General features: G+C 45.2%; 2 protein-coding genes across 2 annotated transcripts in view; one reads left to right on the top strand and one right to left on the bottom strand.

Annotated features, from left to right (window-relative positions):
* LOC112077108 (A disintegrin and metalloproteinase with thrombospondin motifs 3) overlaps positions 1 to 13,380 on the top strand; it is a gene marked incomplete at its 5' end in the record, with an annotated part of 35,395 nt that extends 22,015 nt beyond the window's left edge. Inside the window, 6 exon segments of the mRNA XM_070441570.1 lie at positions 699 to 807; positions 809 to 858; positions 861 to 900; positions 3,174 to 3,343; positions 7,103 to 7,210; positions 11,505 to 13,380. Of these exon segments, the coding sequence (XP_070297671.1) occupies positions 699 to 807; positions 809 to 858; positions 861 to 900; positions 3,174 to 3,343; positions 7,103 to 7,210; positions 11,505 to 12,193 (1,166 nt within the window).
* Positions 13,381 to 16,330: 2,950 nt separating this feature from the next.
* The window catches only part of star2 (steroidogenic acute regulatory protein 2), a 22,540-nt gene continuing 14,223 nt past the window's right edge, over positions 16,331 to 24,647 (bottom strand). The window contains 2 exon segments of the mRNA XM_070441569.1: positions 16,331 to 17,557; positions 24,174 to 24,267. Coding sequence (XP_070297670.1) covers positions 17,384 to 17,557; positions 24,174 to 24,267 — 268 coding nt within the window. The 3' untranslated portion in view covers positions 16,331 to 17,383.

Below are 24,647 nucleotides of genomic sequence, written 5' to 3' on the forward strand. Positions count from 1 at the left end.
AAAAAAAAAAAAAAAAAAAAAAAAAAAATGAAAGGTAAGTAAGTAAGAGGTCTGACTGAGGTCTGCCCCCCCCCTTCTCTCTTTTTCGTCTGCCCCCCCCTCTCTTTTCTGTCTCTCTTTTCTGTCTGCCCCCCCCTCTCTTTTTCTGTCTGCCCCCCCCCTCTCTTTTTCTGTCTGCACCCCCCCTCTCTTTCTGTCTGCCCCCCCTCTCTTTTCTGTCTGCCCCCCCTCTCTTTTTCTGTCTGCCCCCCTCCTTTTTCTGTCTGCCCCCCTTCTCTCTTTTCGTCTAACCCCCCCTCTTTTCTGCTGCCCCCCTCTCTTTTTCTGTCTGCCCCCCCCCTCTTTTTCTGTCTGCCCCCCCTCGCTTTTTCTGTCTGCCCCCCCCTCTCGTATTCTGTCTGCCCCCCCCCCCTCTCGTGTTCTTGTCTGCCCCCCCCCTCTCTTATTCTGTCTGCCCCCCATCTCTTATTCTGCTTCCCCCCACTCTCTTATTCTGTATGCCCCCCCTCTCCTACTTCTGTCTGCCCCCCCCTCTCTTATTCTGTTGCCCCCCTCTCTTATTCTCTCCCTCTATTCTGTCTGCCATCCTCCCCCTCTCTTATTCTGTCTTCCCCCCCCTCTCTTATTCTGTCTGCCCCCCCTTCTTATTCTGTCCTGCCCCCCCCCCCTTCTTATTCTGTCTGTCCCCAATCCTCCTCTCCCTCCCTCCTCTCCCAGGTTGTTGGTGGAGGAGTGGAACCCGTGCAGTAAGACGTGTGGGAAGATTGGCTACCAGTCCAGGGTTGTTCAGTGTATGCAGGCCCTTCCACCAACGCACCAACCGGACGGTCCACACTAATTACTGTACAGAGGACAAGCCTGAACCAGGAAGGTCTGTAACCCCTCTGCCTGCCCTGCGCAGTGAGGGACAGGGCCTCGTCACAGGTGGGTCCCAGCATAGAGCTCACCACAGAGCATCCTCTAGACAGGGCCTGTCACAGGGTCCCAAGTGAGCTCCACCACAGAGTTACTATAGAAGGGCCTGACACAGCTGGGCTATAGCACGCTGTCACAGGGGGCCAGCATAAGTTTCCTCTAGACAAGAAGCCTGGTCACAGTGTGGGTCCCAGCATAGAGTTATACTCTAGACAAGGGGCCTGGACACAGGTGGGTCCAGCATAGAGCTTCACCCCAGAGTATACTCTAGACAGGGTCTGGTACAGCAGCAGTAGCGGGCCTGGAACAGAGTGTGTCCCAGCATACGATGTTTACTATAGACAGGGGCCTAGTCACAGGGGGTCCCAGCATAGAGCTTCACCACAGAGTATACTCTAGACAGGGGTCTGGTCACAGGTGGGTCCCAGCATAGAGTCTTCCTCTAGACAAGGGCCTGGACACAGGGGTCCCAGCATAGAGTTTCCTCTAGACAGGGGCCTGACACAGTGCGGTCCCAGCATAGAGTTTCCTCTAGACAGGGGCCTGAACACAGGTGGCTCCCAGCATAGAGTTTCTCTAGACAAGGCCTGGACACAGGTGGGCTCCCAGCCCATAGCAGTCTCTCTAGACAGTCCGTGCACCAACGTGGGTCCCAGCATAGAGCCTTCACCATCAGGTTACTCTAGACGGGTCTGGGACACAGGTGGGTCCCAGCATAGAGTTTCTCTAGACAGGGCCGACACAGGTGGGTCCCAGATAGAGTTTCCTCTAGAACAGGGCCTGGACACGTGGTCCCAGCATAGAGTTTACTCTATACAAGGGCCTGGACACGGTGTTCCCAGCATAGAGTTTCTCTAGACAGGGGCCTGACACAGGTGGGTCCCAGCATAGAGCCAAGTCCTCTTAGACAGGCCTGCACACAGTGGTCCCCAGACATAGAGTTTACTCTAGACAGGGGGCCTGGACACAGGTGGGTCCCAGCATAGAGTTTAGTCTAGACAGGGGCCTGGACACAGGTGGGTCCCAGCATAGAGTATACTCTAGACAGGGGCCTGGTCCCAGGTGGGTCCCAGCATAGAGCTTCACCACAGAGCATCCTCTAGACAAGGGGCCTGGACACAGGTGGGTCCCAGCCAATGCCGTATATAAACCCTGGGTTGCTGAAGCCACCGGTTGGCCTTAACACCACCCAGTAGGAGCAGTCCACCATAGGAATACATGGAATTCTACAGTATTTCAATGAAATGTTTCAAGGACAAAATTACATGTATTTAAGTATATTCTGTTGTAGAGGGGCCAATAACATTAGTACTTTAAGGAAAATTGTTTAATATATCTTTGCATGTTTAAAAAATTATATGTTTAGCTCACATTAAATAATTATAAAGTCTGCGTTACGGTGTCTGTAATAGAATAAACGTGTCAACAACGAATGTAGACATGAATACATGCAGTTCTATAGCTTCCAACATMTTTTCTACACTGGAGGAGGACTACCAAGATGGCTGTGCGGTGGCTTCAATACAGCGCCCCCTGTCAGTCACCTAGGGTTTTACACATCTTTGGTCCCACCATGGAGCTCTGTCTAGTGAACAGTGTGCTCTGAGGCAAGGGCCTGGTCACAGGTGGGTCCCAGCATGGAGCTCCGCCACAGATCCTATAGTACAGACAGGGGCCTGGTCTGGTCATGGAGCTCCGCCACTGAGCATACTCTAGACAAGGGCCTGGTCACAGGTGGGTCCCAGCATGGAGCTCCACCACAGAGCATTCAGTATAGACGGGCCTGGTCATGGAGCTCCGCCACTGAGCATACTCTAGACAAGGGCCCAGTCACAGGTGGGTCCCAGCATGGAGCTCCGCCACAGAGCCTTCAGTTCAGACAGTACTACTTATCAGAGTTGGGGTCAACTCAATTTCAATTCAATCCATGATGGAATTGGAATTTCTGTTCACTAAAATAGAATTGTAGTTTTCTTTGTGAAATTGACTGAATTGAATTGTAATGAAGCTCAACCCTGGTATGGAACATTGTCCAGTCACCACACACTGAAGGGTGTGAAGAGGATGGTTAGCGTATCCAGACCCTCTAGCAGAGTACTATTTTGTGCTAGCTAACTGTTCTAGGGATTTCAGTGTTGTTTCTAAGAACTGTGAAGGGCCAGCTGCTTTGATTCTCGTCTGACACGCTGTCTCTCTGTCTGGCCACCACAGTGTTCAGTAAGCTGTGGAGAGGGGATTCGACAGAGACAGGTTGTCTGACCCGCTGTCTCTCTGTGTCTCTCTGTGTGGGCTCCACAGTGTTCAGTAAGCTGTGGAGAGGGGATTCGACAGAGACAGGTTGTGTGTAGAGCCACAGACAACACCATCGGCCAGTGTGAGGGAGACAAGCCTGAAACTGTCCTCATCTGTAAACTGAGCCCGTGTCCAGGTAGAGTACATACACACACACATGCATGCTAACACACACAATCACAGAAACACACACACAGATAGAAGTTCAATGATGTGTAATAACTGTTTCTCCTGCTGTCTCATAAGTGCTTCAGGAGACCCTCTGTATCACTTAATTGTTGTGTGTGTGTGTGTGTGTTGTGTGTGTGTGTGTGTGTGTGTGTGTGTGTGTGTGTGTGTGTGTGTGTGTGTGTGGTGTGTGTGTGTGTGTGTGTGTGTGTGTGTGTGTGTGTGTGTGTGTGTGTGTGCCTGCCTGCCTGCCTGCCTGTATCTGTGTCTATACCTGCATCTGAACAGTTGGGAAAGCCTATAAATGGACCCTTCTCCTCCATAACACCTGGGGGATGGGGGGGAATTGAGCTTTGTACCCAGTTCTGTTTTCTGAGGAGGGACTTCCAGGGGGTGAAACACATTTAGGGGGACCCCCTCTTTATGAAGTATTAGAAAGGAGGATGAGAGTTGTCCAAACATAATGGGTGACATTTAGGAGAGGAACAGGGTTCTTAAAGAGTCTGGTTACCTGGGGAGACAGGAGAGGAGAGGGGGGGTTCTTAAAGAGCTCTGATTACCTGGGGAGACAGGAGAGGAGAGGAGGGGTTCTTCTAGAGCTCTGATTACCTGGGGAGACAGGAGAGGAGAGGAGGGGTTCTTAAAGAGCTCTGATTACGGGGAGACAGGAGAGGAGAGGAGGGGTTCTTAAAGAGTCTTGATTACCTGGGGAGACATTTAGGAGAGGAGAGGAGGGGTTCTTAAAGAGCTCTGATTACCTGGGGAGACAGGGAGGAGAGGAGGGGTTTCTTATAGAGCTTGATTACCTGGGGAGACAGGAGAGGAGAGGTGGGGTTCTTATAGAGCTCTGATTACCTGGGGAGACAGGAGAGGAGAGGGGTTTTAAAGAGCTCTGGTTACTGGGGAGACAGGAGAGGAGAGGGGGGGTTTTAATAGCTCTGATTACCTGGGGAGACAGGAGAGGAGAGGAGAGGGGGGGGAGGTTCTTAAAGAGTTCTGGTTACCTGGGGAGACAGGAGAGGAGAGGAGGGGGTTCTTAAAGAGCTCTGGTTACCTGGGGAGACAGAGAGGGAGGAGGTTCTTAAAGAGCTCTGGTTACCTGGGAAACAGGAGAGGAGAGGGGAGGTTCTTAAAGAGCTCTGGTTACCTGGGGAGACAGGAGAGGAGAGGGGGGGTTCTTAAAGAGCTTGATTACCTGGGGAGACAGGAGAGGAGAGGGGGGGTTCTTAAAGAGCTCTGATTACCTGGGGAGACAGGAGAGGAGAGGAGGGGTTCTTAAAGAGCTCTGATTACCTGGGGAGACAGAGAGGAGAGGAGGGGGTTCTTTAAAGAGCTCTGATTACTGGGGAGACAGGAGAGGAGAGGGGGGTACTTAAAGAGCTCTGATTACTGGGGAGACAGGAGAGGAGAGGAGGGGGTTCTTAAAGAGCTCTGATTACTGGGGAAGACAGGAGAGGAGAGGACAGGGGTTCTTAAAGAGCTCTGATTACCTGGGGAGACGGAGAGGAGAGGAACAGGGGTTCTTAAAGAGCTCTAATTACCTGGGGAGACAGGAGAGGAGAGGAGGGGTTCTTAAAGAGCTCTGATTACCTGGGGAGACAGAGAGGAGAGGGGGGGTTCTTGAGCTCTGGTTACTGGGGAGACAGGAGAGGAGAGGGGGGGGTTCTTAAAGAGCTCTGATTACCTGGGGAGACAGGAGAGGAGAGGAGGGGTTTTAAAGAGCTCTGATTACCTGGGAGACAGGAGGAGAGGGGGGTTCTAAAAGGCTCTGATTACCTGGGAGACAGGAGAGGGGGGTTCTTAAAGAGCTCTGGTTACCTGGGGAGAACAGGAGAGGAGAGGGGGGTTCTTAAAGAGCTCTGATTACTGGGGAGCAGGAGAGGAGAGGGGGGTTCTTAAAGAGCTCTGGTTTACCTGGGGAACAGGAGAGGAGGGAGGGGGTTCTTAAAGAGCTCTGTTACCTGGGGAGACAGGAGAGGAGGAGGTTCTTAAGAGCTCTGTTACCTGGGGAAACAGGAGGAGGAAGGGGAGGTTCTTAAAGAGCTCTGGTTACCTGGGGAGACAGGAGAGGAGAGGGGGGGGGGGGGTTCTTAAAGGCTCTGCTACCTGGGAAGACAGGAGAGGAGAGGAGGGGGTTCTTAAAGAGCTCTGATTACCTGGGGAGACAGGAGAGGAGAGGAACAGGGGTTCTTAAAGAGCTCTGATTACCTGGGAGCACGGAGAGAGAGGACAGGGTTCTTAAAGAGCTCTAATTACCTGGGGAGACAGGAAGAGGAGAGGAGGGGTTCTTAAAGAGCTCTGATTACCTGGGGGACAGGAGAGGAGAGGGGGCTTAAAGAGCTCTGGTTACCTGGGGAGACAGGAGAGGAGAGGGGGGGGGTTTCTTAAAGAGCTCTGATTACCTGGGGAGACAGGAGAGGAGAGGAGGGGTTTTAAAGAGCTTCTGATTACCTGGGGAGACAGGAGAGGAGAGGGGGGTTTCTTAAGAGCTCTGATTACCTGGGGAGACAGGAGAGGGGGGTTCTTAAAGAGCTCTGGTTACCTGGGGGAGACAGGAGAGGAAGAGGGGCTTTTCAAGAGCTCTGATTACCTGGGAGACAGGAGAGGAGAGGAGGGGTTCTTAAAGAGCTCTGATTACCTGGGGAGACAGAGAGGAGAGGGCGGGGTTCTTAAAGAGCTCTGGTTACCTGGGGAGACAGGAGAGGAGAGGGGGGGTTCTTAAAGAGCTCTGATTACCTGGGGAGACAGGAGAGGAGAGGGGGGTTCTTAAAGAGCTCTGATTACCTGGGGAGACAGGAGAGAGAGGGGGTACTTAAAGAGCTCTGATTACTGGGGAGACAGGAGAGGAGAGGGGGGTTCTTAAAGAGCTCTGATTACCTGGGGAGCAGGAGAGGAGAGGAACAGGGTTCTTAAAGAGCTCTGATTACCTGGGAGACAGGAAGGAGGGAACAGGGTTCTTAAAGAGCTCTATTACCTGGGGAGACAGGAGAGGAGAGGAGGGGTTTCTTAAGAGCTCTGATTACCTGGGGAGAAGGAGAGGAGAGGGGGGTTCTTAAAGAGCTCTGGTTACCTGGGGAGACAGGAGAGGAGAGGGGGGTTCTTAAAGAGCTCTGATACCTGGGGAGACAGGACAGGAGAGGAGGGGTTCTTAAGGCTCTGATTACCTGGGGAGACAGGAGAGGAGAGGGGGGTTCTTAAAGAGCTCTGATTACCTGGGAGACAGGAGAGGAGAGGGTTTCTTAAAGAGCTCTGATTACCTGGGGAGACAGGAGAGGAGAGGGGGTTCTTAAAGAGCTCTGATTACCTGGGGAGACAGGAGAAGGAGAGGAGGGGGTTTTTAAAGAGCTCTGATTACTGGGGAGACAGGAGAGGAGAGGATGAGGTCTTAAAGAGCTCTGATTACCTGGGGAGACAGGAGAGGAACAGGGGTTCTTAAAGAGGTCTGATTACCTGGGGAGCAGGAGAGGAGAGGATAGGTTCTTAAAGAGCTCTGTTACCTGGGGAGTTCGGACAGATGATGCATTGTGGTTTTGTGTGAGACCATGTTTATGTCAAATGAGGACATAGGCTACTGCTTCCTGTGGTTTGTGTTTGTTGTTGTTGTTGGTTACTGATGTCCTTTTGGTGTGTGTGTGTTACATGAAAATTGCTAAAAAGCAACACATTTGAAGTTTTGGAATGGCCTAATCTGTAAAGCTTGCCGTCTCTCATCCTCTGGTAAAAACAGGACAGTCATCGCTGCCCCCGTTCACTAAAGAAGCGATGGAGATTTCAACGACAAAGACGGAGGGTGTACATCAGATTGTTCCTGAGAATCCTGTCACAAACTCCTCCAGTAAGTGAGCATGGGATTCTTCTATTGGATTTTATTAGATTCTAGTCTATTCTATTCTTCTATTGGATTTTATTGGATCTTAGTCTATCCTATCTTCTATTGGATTCTATTCTATCTCTTCATTGGATTTTATTGGATTCTAGTCTCTCCTATTCTTCTATTGGATTCTATTCTATTCTTCTATTGGATTTATTGGATTCTATCTTCTATTGGATTCTATTCTATTCTTTCTATTGGATTTTATTGGATTAATATTCTTCTATTGATTCTATTCTATTCTTATTGGATTTTATTGGATTCTAGTCTATTCTATTCTTCTATTGGATTCTAGTCTATTCTATTCTTCTATTGGATTTATTGGATTCTAGTCTATTCTATTCTTCTATTGGATTCTAGTCTATTCTATTCTTCTATTGGATTTTATGGATTCTTAGCGCTTCCGTTTAAAACCATTCTTAGCGGCTTACCGTTTTAAACATCTGATACTAAAGAGTATGTCTGAGAAATATGTTTGAGGTACAGTATATGGCGACTTCGGGGAATAGCCCTGACTGGGACTCAWCCCATAACCTTAGGCGTTACGCCAAGAGAACCAAATCTCTTTTCTTTTGTGACCAACTTATTATTCAGTTTTGTCTTTTTTTCATTTTTTTCAGGGGGAGGTTACAAGTACAAAAACAATCAAATAAATGCATACAAAGATAACCCAGTCCCCATCCACCCGCCCTCATCCTCAATTGTTCCTTGACTAGCAGCATTCCTTCTTGTTGTGGATCATTCTAGTGTTTTAACTTCTAATAGTARCTGTATCCAATGGTTGAATGGGAGAGAGTGAGGTGGTCGCCATCTTAGAGCCAATCATCTTTCAGCTGCAGTGCTGCCTTCCAGCAGTGATCTTCTCTGATTGATTGAGAGATTCGAGGGGCTATCATCGTTAAGTAACATAATTAAAGGAAAGCATTGAATATTTAAATGCATGCACTTCAGGGGGGGAAAAAAGGCATTTATCTGCAGAGCACACCCACATCATATGAAAGAATGTGCCTACCTGATTTAGGGGACACAGTGAACAGTTGCGCATTGGGGCCAATATCATCGTAAAATGTTTCCTTGGTGTTAAATACAGTCAATGAACAAACTTCAAACTACAGTCAACTTCAAACTTCAAATGTACCACCAACTGGTGGTTCGGATTACAGAATGCCAAGGTCATATTTTTTTCCATATTCTGTTCGAGTTAAAGGGTTGTTCAGATTCAAGTAGATCTGTAGACCATACTTTTTTAATGGCTAGCTCAGAATATGAGCTTTCCAAAAGTTGTTTATATATTATAGTGCACTCCTTTCAGGAGCCCAGATAACTTATTTATAAATCCCATCATTGGAGGTTTCAGTAGCTGGGTTTCCCAAAGGACTCCATAGGCCAGCATAGCTGACTTAAGTTGTAAATATAGAAACATGTTTCCTTGGAATGTTCTTAAACCATTCATGTCCATGATATCAGTAAGGATACGGATTCCACATTTGGACCATTGAGGGGATGCTAAAGGCTGTCCTCCAGATCACAAGCCATTATTGTGAAATATTGGGAGTATTGGGAGTATGGACATGTCGTTTTGATTCCCAGTTACATTGTTTTTCAAATAGAAATTGTGTGAGCAATAATAGGATTAAAGCATAGTTTACATTGTGTAAGGGATATATCAGTGGAGACCACCTCTTCYAGGCCAATAGGAACCAGGGGGCAGAATAATCATGTCTAAACCACTTGAGGATGGGGCGAAATGCTAGAGACTGGAAATACAACTTACTGTTTGGTACGGATAGTCCTCCTACAACTTTCCCTCTTTGTAAATGTGTTCATTTGATCTGGCATCGTTCACCTTGCCGTATACATTCTGAAGCCGCACTATGACTTTCTGCCCAATAGCCAGAGCCATAGGAAGCATTGAACTACAGAAATCCAGCCGCAACTGAGATATTCCATCTACTGAGGTTGGATTGATTTGATTTGAGCATTCTGTTAGTTTCTGGCAATAGTTTTATTTAAAGAAGGAGCTACACTGAGTATAAAAACCATTAGGAACACCTGCTCTTTCCATGACAAAGACTTTTGCATTTTGGTAGGACTTCATTGTAAATGAGAATGTGTTCTTAACGGACTTGCCTAGTTAAATAAAGGTTAAATAAAAAATGTATAAATAAAATAGACTGACTAGGTGAATCCAGGTGAAAGCTATAATCCCTTTTTGATGTCACCTGTTAAATCACTTCAATCAGTGTAGATGAAGGGGAGGAGACAGGTTAAAGAAGGATTTGTAAGCCTTGTGACATGGATTGTGTGCCATTCAGAGGGAGAATGGACAAGACACAAGATTATAGTGCCTTTGAAAGGGGTATGGTARTAGGTGCCAGGCACACTGGTTTGAGTGTGTCAATAACTGCAATGCTGCTGGGTTTATTCATGCTGAACAGTTTCTTGTATGTATCAAGAATGGTCCACCACCCAAAGGAYATCCAGCCAAAGGACATCCAGTTAACTTGACACAACATTGGAGAGCATCCCTGTGGAACGCTTTTGACACCTTGTAGATTCCATACCCCGGCGAAATGAGGCTGTTCTGAGGGCAAAAGGGGTGCAACTCAATATTAGGAAGGTGTTCCTAATGATTTCTACACTCCGTGTATATCTACTACCAAATATTTAAAATGGAAAACGATTGAGATTCCATAAGTAGAATTATTTTGTCGACTGGGGAGGTGTTGAAAAAATTAATTTGCCCGCGCCTCAGATGCTACATCAGTCCGCTAATAGAGGACTAGTAAAGGCCAGGTGCACTACTTTTGTGAAATATATATTTTTATTAAATTCTGGTTTTGCAGGGGGTGCTGCAGCACCCTCAGTACCCCTACTTCCCATTGTTATGTCTGTGTGGATCAATTTGGGTAAGTAAGTCTCGAGACCGGATGTCAACATTTTGGAAAACAGTTTAATATCTGTGTTTATCAAAGATAGAAGGCCAGTTTTATTCCTTCTTTAATTAGAACAACAGTTTTCAGCTGCGCTAACATAATTGCAAAAGGGTTTTGTAATGATCAATTAGCCTTTTAAAATGATAAACTTGGATTAGCTAATACAACGTGCCATTGGAACACAGGAGTGATGGTTGCTGATAATRGGCCTCCGTACGCCTATGTAGATATTCCATTAAAAATCAGCCGTTTCCAGCTACAATAGTCATTTGCAACATTAACAATGTCTACACTGTATTTCTGATCAATTTGATGTTATTTTAATGGACAAAAAAATGTGTTTCTCTTTCAAAAACAAGGACATTTCTAAGTGACCCCAAACATTTGAATGGTAGTGTGTATATATATATTATTAATGATGTAATTGTTATCTTTAGTGTTAATGAGACCATAAAAACAGGTCCCACAGTGAAACCCAGGCATTGGTCGTTCTCCATCCAGGTCATGGAGTCGCTCCTCCGTCACATTGGCCACTGACTCCAAACTTTCCACTTCAGTAGAGTAGGTATCCAYTTTTAGAAACGAGCAGTGCAAGAGATTAATTTATGGGTTTTAATTGCAAGTCGAAGGCAGACGTAGCTAACAATCTCTTGGATAGTATTGGTCAACTCKTTCTGTTGTCGGGTGTTTYAASAAACATCTTTATTTTACATTCAAGCCTCGGTTTTGGATGTATTCATTTTTTCTAGACAGTGTGCGGGTCGCCATCTCTTCCAGTATTGTTATTTTGACTCCTACGCACCTGGATCAGACACTATTCAGTAGTAAAGACCTTAAAAGAGAGCAGACGGCATCTTATCATTCATGGGTGTTGAGAAGCGCCATGTTCCCACAGGTGAATTATGAATGGACAGAATAGGCCAGCTACTGGAGAGAAATAGACCTGCTATTGTTCTTTTTTAATACAGTGACCAGCCCACAGCTTAATGTGATGTTATATGTAATACACATTTATTAGAAAATAACTCAGTTCATTCCTAGTTATTTTGCAAAAGAAAAGCCAGGAGAAAGCCACACGTTTTCAGTGCATGCCAGCGGAACGGGATATAGTTGAAGAGGTTGCCAGGTGTTGGGTTGCCAGGTGTTGGGTTGCCAGGTTTTGGGTTGTCAGGTGTTGGGTTGCAAGGTCTTGGGTTGCCAGGTGTTGGGTTGTCAGGTGTTGGGTTGCCAGGTTTTGGGTTGCCAGGTGTCGGATTAATGTCACTACTGTATGAGGAAAGAGCAGTAATGTGTCTGACTCTGACTCTGCTCTCGCCCCACAGATGAGCCATGTCTTGGAGACAAGTCTATATTCTGCCAGATGGAGGTCCTAGCCCGTTACTGCTCCATTCCTGGCTACAACAAGCTGTGCTGTGAGTCCTGCAACAAGAAGGARGGCTTYACYACCCTCTTCTCTCCATCCCCAGACCTCCACAAGACTGTTGGATCCTCGRACTCAGACTCTGAGACTGGCCCAGACCAGGAGACCTMTACCCAGCCCARCYCCACCGCCTCYACCACCCTACCATCAGACWCCCCGCTCCCCACCACCACCCAGAGCCCATCCCGAACCACTAAGACCCCTAGACGGCCTCGCTCCACTGCTCAGGGCCTGACCACCTCAYCGTCGGCGGGTGCCGTCGTTCCCCAKGGTMCTTCCTTTGGGGTCGGGGATGGAGACTCGGTCCCYGGGCTCCCTTCTCTACCTCCAGGTCCCAGCCCGCCWCTCCGGCCCCGGCTCCGATCCAACGCTGCTCCAGACTCCAATGGAGACCCTGCTTTATCGCCATCTAAAGAGCACAGCAATCCAAACAACCGCTCTTTAGGCCAATCCGCCGGCCCYRGCCCTGAACCCGGGCCTGCTGGAACTGTGGCTGGCSTTGCTGCTGCCAGGTCAAGAAGGGAGGATGTAGGATCRGACTCAGCTCACAGAACCAGAACAACCAGAACCCTGTCCCATGTGCTGACATGATCACTGACTTATCCTGGGACTTGCTGCTCGGTAATATGGTCCACCATGACTTCTGTCAGCTCAACGTTATTGCAACGTTGTTACAGCATTAGAGTGTTACGCGGTACAATGTGCAATGGTTACGATATGACAATGTGACAACTTTATTACAACATTGTTACAACATTATTACAACCATCTGATGGATTATCCTGGACTGGACTCTCAACCGATTGCTGCAAGAATAAATTAACATAACATTTTTTTTTTAATCCAAGCCAGTGGACTTAGACCAGTAATGGTTACCTCATCGAACCAGCAGAGTGATCTCTATGCATTTGCACTGCATCACTCAGCCCTCTCTGCTTCAGTTAATACATGGAATAAAAAACAAGAAAMTAAAATGGTGCTGGAACTAAAATGACTACAAGACATGTTAAACAATGTGACGACTGCATTTCTACCATATTACTTCCTGATCTGTGTACAGTTGTGCAAACATATGTTGAAAGTGCATCAGAACTACTTATTGAACTTAATATTGTGAAGATATTGTGTGGCACGCCCAAAAACCTTAACTTTGGGGGCTGTCACAAGTTGAAGTGATGATGTCACAAGTATTGGTGAGGTCACAAGTTTGGAGATGATGTCACAATGTATTGGTGATGATGTCGCAGTGTCTTGGTGATGATGTCACTTCCTCCAGGGAGCTTTGTAACCTCTCCCCATTGGTGCTCTTATTGTTGAYGTGCTTCCCAAACAACCATTTACAAGAGATTGACCTCAGAGGTCRTCTAAAGGTCAACAGGTCAAGTCTGTTTGTAAAGCCAACCCCACTGTAGCATGCACATTACCTTTGTGGAAAAACTCACATATGCTTTAAAAGATAAAAAGAAAACCATTCTTGATATTTTTTTGTAAGTGATATATTTTTCAAKTAATATTGTATATAGTGTACATTTCAGCAGCATATTATTCTCTAAGAAACTAACAGCCAGCCAACAGAATGTAAAGTATAATGATGTCAGTCGAGAAGTAGAGAGAATGCTGTCTGCAGAGTGGTTGGTCTGATGTCACGCAGTTTCAAGTTGTGCATTACCTCATTCCTGTCTTGCAGTTCATAACATCATTATGTGTATTGTATAGTTMTTGTATATACATGAATGAAAAGCTTTAAATGTTAATATTTATTAAATTTTTAAATAGTAGGGAGAAAAAAAACGTCTGAAAGAAAAATGTCAAAGTTGTGGTCTTTTTTTGCATCATCTTGGTCCGAGTCGAGAGCCAATTACCTGGTGGAAAAGATTAGGACAATACCAAATATCAAATCCTTTTTCCATTGTTCAAACCTTTTTTTATGCTAACAGTAGGATTCAGTTCATACCCAGACCACATCTTAAAGGGACAATCTGCAGTTGATACATCACTTTTTAGACTTCTAAATATTGATGATGTAAAGATCACCACTCTACCTACAGTGTATCTAATCTACAGTGGGGAGAACAAGTATTAGATACACTGCTGATTTTGCAGGTTTTCCTACTTACAAAGCATGTAGAGGTCTGTAGAGGTCTGTAATTTTTATCATAGGTACACTTCAACTGTGAGAGACGGAATCTAAAACAAAAATCCAGAAAATCAYATTRTATGATTTTTAAGTAATTAATTTGCATTTTATTGCATGACATAAAAATCAAATRCTTGTTCTCCCCACTGTATACCCATTGATTCYTGAAGAATATAACTTGTGCCTCATTAGCTTAGTTCMACTGTCGTACCCCATCAGAACTCAAAATACGCTGACTGTACAAACAYTAGGACTTAGTTGTGTCAACTGTAAATGTTGGAGTTCCTCAAGGTTCCGTTTTAGGACCACTATTGTTTTCACTATATATTTTACCTCTTGGGGATGTCATTCGAAAACATGTTAACCTTCACTGCTATGCGGATGACACACAGCTGTACATTTCAATGAAACATGGTGAAGCCCCAAAATTGCCCTCGCTGGAAGCCTGTGTTTCAGACATAAGGAAGTGGATGGCTGCAAACTTTCTACTTTTAAACTCGGACAAAACAGAGATGCTTGTTCTAGGTCCCAAGAAACAAAGAGATCTTCTGTTGAATCTGACAATTMATCTTGATGGTTGTAAAGTCGTCTCAAATAAAACTGTGAAGGACCTCGGCGTTACTCTGGACCCTGATCCCTCTTTTGACGAACATATCAAGAYTGTTTCAAGGACAGCTTTTTTTCATCTGCGTAACATTGCAAAGATCAGACATTTTCTGTCCAAAATTGATGCAGAAAAATGTATCCATGCTTTTGTCACTTCTAGGTTAGACTACTGCAATGCTCTACTTTCCGGCTACCCGGATAAAGCACTAAATAAACTTCAGTTAGTGCTAAATACGGCTGCTAGAATCCTGACTAGAACCAAAAAATGTGATCATATTTCTCCAGTGCCTCTCTACACTGGCTTCCTGTTTAAGGAATTGGCTCATTTCAAGGTTTTACTGCTAACCTACCAAAGCATTACATGGCTTACTCCTACCTATCTTTCTGATTTGGTCCTGCCGTACATACCTACACGTACGCTACGGTCACGAAGCGCAGGGCTCGCTTACTGTCCCTAGAATATCTAACAAAACAGCTGGCTTTCTCCTATAGAGCTTCCATTTTTATGGAAATGTCTGCCTATCCATCTGAGAGACGCATCTCTTCAGTAGGTCCCATGATTGAGTGTAGTCTGGCCAGGAATGTGAAGGTGACGGAAAGGCACTGGAGCAACGAACCGCCCTTGCAGTCTCTGCCAGCCGGTCCCCTCTCCTCCACTGGGGATTACTCTACCTCTAACCCTATTACATGGCCGAGTCACTGGCTCTTACTCGTGGCTCTTCCATTGCCGTCCTAGAGGAGGGCGTTCACTTGAGTGGGTTGAGTCACTACGTGGTCTTCCTGTTTGGTTGGCGCCCCACCCCTTTGGTTGTGCGTGCGGAGATTCTTTGTGGCTATACTCGGCCTTGTCTTCAGGATGGTAAATTGGTGTTGAAGATATATCCCTCTGTTGGTGTGGGGGCTGGGCTTTGGCAAAGTGGGTGCGGTTATATCCTCCTGTTGGGCCCTGTCCGGGGTATCATCGCGACTGGCAAACAGTTGTCTCCGTGACCTCTCCTGTCTTCAGCCTCCAGTATTTCTGCTGCAGTAGTTTTATGTGTCGGGGCTAGGTCAGTCTGTTATATCTGGAGATTTCTCCGTGTCCTGTGTGAATTTAAGTATGCTCTCTCTAATTCTCCTTTCTTTCTTCTCTCGGGGACCTAAGCCTAGGACCATGCTGCAGGACTACCTGCATGTGACTCCTTGCTGTCCCCAGTCCACCTGGCCGTGCTGCTGCTCCAGTTTCAACGGTTCTGTCTGCGGCTATGGAACCCTGACCTGTTCACCGGACCGTGCTACCTGTCCCAGATCTCGGCTGTTTACAACTCTCTAGAGACAGGCAGGAGCAGTAGAGATACTCTCAATGATCGGCTATGAAAAGCAACTGACATTTACTTCCTGAGTGGCTGACCTGTTGCACCCTTCGACAACCACTGTGATTATTATTATTGACCATGTTGTCATTTATGAACATTTGAACATCTTGCCATGTTCTGTTATAATCTCCACCCGGCACAGCCAGAGAGGACTGGCCACCCTCATAAGCCTGGTTCCTCTCTAGGTTTCTTCCTAGATTCTGGCCTTTCTAGGGAGTTTTTCCTAGCCACCGTGCTTCTACACCTGCATTGCTTGCTCTTTGGGGTTTTAGGCTGGTTTCTGTACAGCACTTGAGATATCAGCTGATGTATGAAGGCTAATAAATACATTTGATTTGATTAGGAACACCTTCCTAATATGAGTTGCACTCCTTTTGCCCTCAGAGCAGGCTCAATTCATCAGGGCATGGACTCTACAAGTTGTCAAAAGCAATCCACAGGGATGCTGGCCCAAGTTGACTCCAATGCTTCCACAGTTGTGTTCAAGTTAGCTGGATGGCCTTTGGGTGTGGTACCATTCTTGATATACACAGGAAACTGTTGAGCGTGAAACCCAGCAGTGTTCCAGTTCCTCCTCTTCTCTGTGCTTTATTAACATTATATTTATGAAATGGAAATGTAGAAAGAGGAGTGTTTTTGAAAAAACTCTGCTGGAAACAATATTTGAAGACATTAAGGTTATTTTATTTTCCTCTCCAGAATGCACCACATCATACTGTACAGTCAGCTACTAATATTGCATCTGATAGTAGACTGAAAGGCATTTCTTTTGGAGGTGTTTCAGGCAGTTGCAGACTTACAGAAGACATAGAAATACATAGTCATGAGGTTTGTGTGGTTTATTATTATATGTATTTTTTTAAATTTAACCTTTATTTAACTAGGCAAGTTAGTTAAGAACAAATTCTTATCAACAATGACGGCCTACACCGGCCAAACCCGGGCGGCGCTGGGCCAATTGTACGCCGCCCTATGGGACTCCCAATCACGGCCAGTTGTGATGCAGCCTGGATACTGGTACAGTATATTATTCATCAATTCCTATTATTCTCTCAGCTTGTTCTCTCAGACGGCCAGACCCGTGTGTGTGTGTGTGTGTGTGTGTGTGTGCGTGCGTGCGTGCGTGCGTGCGTGCGTGTGTGCGTGCGTGCGTGCGTGCGTGCTCAGTGTTGGGTAGTAGTGAACTACATGTAATTCAACTAGTAATGTAACTACATTTTGCAGTAGCTTGGTAGTTGAACTATATTCAAATCTTGGTGGTGTTTTCAGTAGTTAATTATATTGCTATATAGCGGTGTAGATAACTACTGTAACTACACATTACTGTTTTACCGTGTAGCAGTGTAGCTAACTACTGGAACTACACACTACTGTTTTGGCAAAAATAAAATATGGCTAAAGTAGGTAATAATTTCCTGTCTTTTACGGCATTTAGTGTATGTGTGTAGTGTGTGTGTGTGTAGATGTGTGTGTGTCACACACCCTGAAAGAGAGGGCACCCTGGCATGTCTTCACAGCAGTGGGTGGCTCTCCTCTGGGTGTCTGGGTGCTACTAGTGAAAGGCCAGAGCCAGCCTGCAGACGGTTCTGTCTCTCTCTGTGTGTGTGAATGGCAGCCAGGCCCTTCAGTCTCTCTCTAAGTCTCTCTCTGTCTCTGTCTCTACTCCCAGGCGCTCAACTCCACTTAGTGTGTGTCAGAGAGTGTGTGCGCTGGTTGTCTGGCTCTAGACACTGTGGGAGCATGGTGGTTTGTGTGTCGCTGAGTAGGTCCGTCGGCCAGCCGTCTGCGCAGACACCGGGTGAAATCCAACTGCGCTCGAGGCAACGCTTGATTGACGATTGACTTTGGCAGCCAGCCCTGAAAATACAGTACATACATATTCAATCATCAAATCACATTTTATTTGTCACATGCGCCGAATACAACCTTACAGTGAAATGCTTACTTACAAGCCCTTAACCAACAACACAGTTTTAAGAAAATACACCCCCAAAAAAGTAAGAGATAAGAATAACAAATCATTAAAGAGCAGCAGTAAATAAGGAATTGCGCGTAGAGCTCCGAGACAGGATTGCGTCGAGGCACAGATCTGGGGAAGGTCAACAAAACATTTCTGCAGCATTGAACGTCCCCAAGAACACAGTGGCCTCCATCKTTCTTAAATGGAAGAAGTTTGGAACCACCAAGACTCTTCCTAGAGCTGACCGCCCGGCCAAACTGAGCAATCAGGGGAGAAGGGCCTTGGTCAGGGAGGTTACCAAGAACCCAATAGTCACTCTGACAGAGCTCCAGAGTTCCTCTGTGGAGATGGGAGAACTTATATTTCACTCACTAACTTTAAACGTCAGCTAGCTGAGCAGCTAACCGATCGCTGCAGCTGTACATAGCCCATCTGTAAATAGCCCATCCAATCTACCTACCTCATCCCCATATTGTTTTTATTTACTTTTCTGCTCTTTTGCACACCAGTATTTCTACTTGCACATCACCATCTGCTCATCTATCACTCCAGTGTTAATTTGCTAAATTGCAATTACTTCGCTACTATGGCCTATTTATTGCCTTACCTCCCTAATCTTACGTCATTTGCACGCACTGTATATAGACTTTTCTATGTGTTATTGACTGTACGCTTGTTTATTTCATGTGTAACTCTGTGTTGTTGTTTGTGTCGCAATGCTTTGCTTTATCTTGGCCGGGTCGCAGTTGTAAATGAGAACTTGTTCTCAACTAGCCTACCTGGTTAAATAAAGGTTAAATAAATAACAAATTGTGTGTAGATTGATGAGAAAAAAATTACAATTTAAAACATTTTAGAATAAGACTGTAACCTAACAAAATGTGGAAAAMGTCAAGGGGTCTGAATATTTTCCAAAGGCACTGYACTGTACATASATACAGTGGCAGYGAGAGCAGCGCTCTAATGAAGGTAGACCATATCTCACCATATGTGTAAATTAGRKGTCATCATGGTAATGAAGGTACAGTGGTTCGTCCTTTAAAAGTTGCGGGGTACTGCAGCACAGCTTGCGTAGTGCCGTAGAATTCTATGGCACGTTATTTAAGTGCCAACTACTGGTACCATTAATGCTGGTTAGTGCTAGTTTGACCACCAGAGGGCATCTTTGAGAAGCATTTGATAGCCTTCAATAGTGGCTGTACTAGAGAATTTAAAACTTTTTTTTGTAAGAGCATAGTATATGGGACTGATTTTAAGAAATGTTGCTTAATTAATTTGATTAATATTGTGTTGTTTCTACTCTAAGAAAAACAAAAAACCCTCTGGGTTTCCGTTATGAGGGAATGGAAAATATGTCGCAGTACAACGTGACGTTCCGGAGTAGGCTAAAGCGCTGGGCTATTTAGCCAAGGAATCCCTGTGTCATGCGGGCACGTGGGAGACCGGAGTTCAATTCCCAGATGGGGAGAAAGGAGTAGGCTGTCCTTGTAAATAAGAATGTGTTCTTAACTGATTCCATATGTGTTATTTCATAGTTGTGATGTATTCACTATTATTCTACAATGTAGAAAATAGTAAAAATAAAGAAAAACCCTGGAATGAGTAGGTGTCCAAACTTTTAACTGGTACCTGATTAATTAATTTGATTAATATTATGGTGTTTTTCCTCCAAGAAAAAACTTAAAACCCTCTGGGTTTCCGTCAGGATGGAACGGAAAATATGACGCTGTACAACGTGACGGTCGGGAGTAGGCTACAGTACTACAGTAAGACCAAAATAATCCTAACAAAATAAAATWATAAAAACCTTAGTGTAACAACAGTTTTATTAGTAAGTAATACCGAAGTCGTGCACAATTATCAGTTTCTATTTAGGTTTATGTCGCCCATTCATTGTCAGGTAGAGACACAGTAGGACCCAAAAGCATAATCAGTGCTCTAACTCCCCCTTGTGGTGGTCTGGAGCAATGAAGTGGTGACGCAGGGTACCGTATTGAACCACAAATGACCTCTAAGTACCGCAGCATAATCACAAAACTTTTAGTGGAGCAACCACGGTAGACCATGTCTCATCCTATGTGTAAATGAGGTGTTATCATGGTGATGAAGGTAGACCATGTCTCATCCTATGTGTAAATGAGGTGTTTATCATGGTGATGAAGTTAGACCATGTCTCATCCTATGTAAATGAGGTGTTATCATGGTGATGAAGGTAGACCATGTCTCATCCTATGTGTAAATGAGTGTTATCATGGTGATGAAGGTAGACCATGTCTCATCCTATGTGTAAATGAGGTGTTATCATGGTGATGAAGGTAGACCATGTTCTATCCTATGTGTAAATGAGGTGTATCATGGTGATGAAGGTAGACCATGTCTCATCCTATGTGTAAATAGGTGTTATCATGGTGATGAAGGTAGACCATGTCTCATCCTATGTGTAAATGAGGTGTTATCATGGTGATGAAGGTAGACCATGTCTCATCCTATGTGTAAATGAGGTGTTATCATGGTGATGAAGGTAGACCATGTCTCATCCTATGTGTAAATGAGTGTTATCATGGTGATGAAGGTAGACCATGTCTCATCCTATGTGTAAATGAGGTGTATCATGGTGATGAAGTAGACCATGTCTCATCCTATGTTAAATGAGGTTATCATGGTGATGAAGTAGACCATGTCTCATCCATGTGTAAATGAGTGTATCATGGTGATGAAGGTAGACCATGTCTCATCCTATGTGTAAATGAGGTTATCATGGTGATGAAGGTAGACCATTGTCTCATCCTATGTGTAAATGAGGTGTCAACATGGTGATGAAGGTAACTATGTCTCATCCTATGTGTAAATGAGGTGTATCATGGTGATAAGGTAACCTATGTCTCATCCTATGTGTAAATGAGGTGTCACATGTGATGAAGTACCTATGTCTCATCCTATGTGTAAATGAGGTGTCATCATGGTGATGAAGATAGACCATGTCTCATCCTATGTGTAAATGAGGTGTCATCATGGTAGACCATGTCTCATCCTATGTGTAAATAGGTGTATTATGGTGATGAAGGTAGCCATGTCTCATCCTATGTGTAAATGAGGTTCAACATGGTGATGAAGATAGACCATGTCTCATCCTATGTGTAAATGAGGTGTTATCATGGTGATGAAGGTAGACCATGTCTCATCCTATGTGTAAATGAGGTGTCAACATGGTGATGAAGTAGACCATGTCTCATCCTATGTGTAAATGAGGTGCATCATGGTGATAAGTTATACCATGTCTCATCCTATGTGTAAATGAGGTGTCAACATGGTGATGAAGGTAGACATGTCTCATCCTATGTGTAAATGAGGTGTCAACATGGTGATGAAGTTATACCATGTCTCATCCTATGTGTAAATGAGGTGTCAACATGTGATGAAGGTAGACCATGTCTCATCCTATGTGTAAATGAGGTGTCAACATGGTGAAAGGATTGGAACATGATTTGTATTTGCTTGTTTAGTCTTATGAAATTTTTTAAGTGCACGCTATGCCAGCCGTGCCTCAGTAAGACAGCTGCTGCTTCAGTGCTGGTCCATTCCCTGCACAGCAGCATTTGTGTACTTGCATTTCATTGGATGGTCTTGCTTGATCATACATGTTCTCTAAGGAAGTTCTATAACGTATCAGGACAGTAGTCTTAGCAACCTGAAGACCTATAGAAGGTTCCAGCAGCTGAAAGTGACAGTCATTTCCTGTGAAACATCATGCTTAGCTTCATTTGACAGGAAGTGTTTAGAGAAAGATGTTGATGCCAACCCTAACGGCAGCAGCAGGAGCCAGGTGTGTTTGTTTTGTTGTCGTATGTGGTTGTGTTGTGTGGGTGTCTGTGTGTGTGTGTGTGTGTGTGTGTGTGTGTGTGTGTGTGTGTGTGTGTGTGTGTGTGTGTGTGTGAGAGAGAGAGAACCCTATTGGCAAATGCATCTGGCAGCAAAACATGTTGATATTTTGAGCTTGTAGAGAATGGAGGAGCAGCTTTAGCTGTGGTAAAAGACTCTCTGTGTCACCAAAGCTTTGCTTGAGTTGATATATACAGTGTTTACCGCGATTACAGTCTCTGCTGAAGTGGGAACATTGACTGACTGCTATAGGTCCTTTTTATTATTATTTAATTTTTTATTTAACCTTTATTTAACCAGGTAGGCCAGTTGAGAACAAGTTCTCATTTACAACTGCGACCTGGACAAGATAAAGCAAAGCTTGGCGACACAAACAATAACACAGAGTTACACATAAACAACGTACAGTCAATAACACAATAGAAAAATCTATATACAGTGTGTGCAAATGTAGAAGATTAGAGAGGTAAGGCAATAAATAGGCCATAGAGGTGAAATAATTACAATTTAGCATTAACACTGGAGTGATAGATGTGTAGATGATGATGTGCATGTAGAGATACTGGGGTGCAAAGGAGCAAAAGGATAAATAACAATATGGGGATGAGGTAGTTGGGTGTGCTATTTACAGATTGGCTGTGTACAGGTACAGTGATCGGTATGCTGCTCTGACAGCCGATGCTTAAAGTTAGAGAGGGAGATATAAGTCTCCAGCTTCAGTGATTTTTGCAATTTGTTCCAGTCATTGGCTGCAGAGAACCGGAAGGAAAGGCGGCCAAAGCAGGTGTTGGCTTTGGGGATGGCCAGTGAGATATACCTGCTGGAGCACGTGTTACGGGTGGGTGCTGCTATGGTGACCAGTGAGCTGAGATAAGGCAGGGTTTTGCCTAGCAAAGACTTATAGATGACCTGGATCCAGTGGGTTTGGCGCCGAATATGTAGTGAGGGCCAGCCAACGAGAGCATACAGGTCGCAGTGGTGGGTAGTATATGGGGCTTTGGTGACAAAATGGATGGCACTGTGATAGCAAACTGGATGTCTGAGTAGAGTGTTGGAGGCTATTTTGTAAATGACATCGCCGAAGTCAAGGATCGGCAGGATAGTCAGTTTTACAAGGGTATGTTTGGCAGCATGAGTGAATGAGGCTTTGTTGCGAAATAGGAAGCCGATTCTAGATTTAATTTTGGATTGGAGATGCTTAATGTGAGTATGGAAGGAGAGTTTACAGTAGTTTACAGTAGTGATGCTAGTCGGGTGGGCGGGTGTGGGCAGCAATCGGTTTAAGTTTTACTAGCATTTAAAAGCAGTTGCAGGCCACGTACAGAGTGTTGTATGGCATTGAAGCTCATTTGGAGGTTTGTTAACACAGTGTCCAAAGAAGGGCCAGATGTATACAGAATGGTGTCTGCGCAGAGGTGGATCAGAGAATCACCAGCAGCAAGAGCGACATCATTGATATATACAGAGAAAAGAGTCGGCCCGAGAATTGAACCCTGTGGCACCCCCATAGAGACTGCCAGAGGCCCGGACAACTGGCCCTCTGATTTGACACACTGAACTCTATCAGAGAAGTAGTTGGTGAACCAGATGAGGCAGTCATTTGAGAAACCAAGGCTATTAATGCAGTGATTGACAAGAGTCAAAAGCCTTGGCCAGGTCGATGAAGACGGCTGCACACTGCACAGTATATCGTTTAGGACCTTGAGCGTGGCTGAGGTGCACCCATGACCAGCTCGGAAACCAGATTGCATAGCGGAGAAGGTACGTTGGGATTCGAAATGTTCGGTGATCTGTGTGTTAACTTGGCTTTCAAAGATTTTAGAAAGGTAGGGCAGGATGGATATAGGTCTGTAACAGTTTGGGTCTAGAATGTCTCCCCCTTTGAAGAGGGGGATGACCGCGGCAGCTTTCCAATCTTTTTGTGGATCTCAGACGATACAAAAGAGAGGTTGAACAGGCTAGTAATAGGGGTTGCAACAATTTCGGCGGATAATTTTAGAAAGAGAGGGTCCAGTTTGTCTAGCCCAGCTGATTTGTACGGGTCCAGGTTTTGCAGCTCTTTCAGAACATCAACTGTCTGTATTTGGGTGAAGGAGAAGTCATTTTCACAGCAGCTTTAGTCGTTGATGGTTGCCTTGAATATCAATTCAAACCTCCTCTTAAGTAGCCTGAGGGCCAGTCTGTTTGTGCGATATGTCATATGAACATGTTTGGCATGACAATGAATGACAAGGAGTTGGCACAATAGCACAAACAGACTGGCACTCAGGCTACTTAAGCCCACCTCAAACTTCGATCTGCTGAGGACACTGGGCCTATCCAAATCGCGAAGTGCGAGATTCGCGGCTGTGATCAGTAGACGGACCCTGCTGTACTCACTGGACATCCTAAGGGCCTTTGGCCTCGAATGCAAGGTCGGGCAGCCGGCCGAGACCGGTAAGGAGGGCGAGGGCGAGGACATGGAGAATTGAAAGGCCCAAGCTTAAGGGGAGGTTTGAATGAATATTCATGATCTAAACTGACATGTGATAACATCCTAGTCCATGTGTAGCCTAACAAGTTGGGGTCAATCAATTTGAATTCAAGTCACTCAATTCAGGAAGTGGATACGAAATTCAAGTTGATAAAATCTACCTTGACATCCATGTTGAGGAGCCACGTAAAGTGGCTCCTGCCTGTGTCGTCTGCCAGGGGCTCGATGACAATACACGTTGGTCCGTCCTCCGCTCTGTTCAGATCAAGTAAACAAAAATCACTCATTAAAACTCTATTAACAATGTAATGTATAGACACCTACAGCATGATTATTAACTGAACCTAAAATAACCTTTATATCAAATAACCTTTGCAATGACCCTTCTGTGACAGCATGAGCCATAAACAGGCTTTGGTCCAAGCGCGCCCTCTATCCAACTCTATGAGCCATAAACAACAATGCTTTGGTCCAAGCGCGCCTCTATCCAACTCTATGAGCCATAAACAGGCTTTGGTCCAAGCGTGCCTCTATCCAACTCTATGAGCCATAAACAGGCTTTGGTCCAAGCGCGCCCTCTATCCAACTCTATGAGCCATAACAGGCTTTGTGCCAAGCGCACCCTCTATCAACTC

Source organism: Salvelinus sp. IW2-2015, unplaced genomic scaffold (genome assembly GCF_002910315.2).
Source record: "Salvelinus sp. IW2-2015 unplaced genomic scaffold, ASM291031v2 Un_scaffold4285, whole genome shotgun sequence".
In the NCBI taxonomy this organism is placed as follows: Eukaryota; Metazoa; Chordata; class Actinopteri; order Salmoniformes; family Salmonidae; genus Salvelinus; species Salvelinus sp. IW2-2015.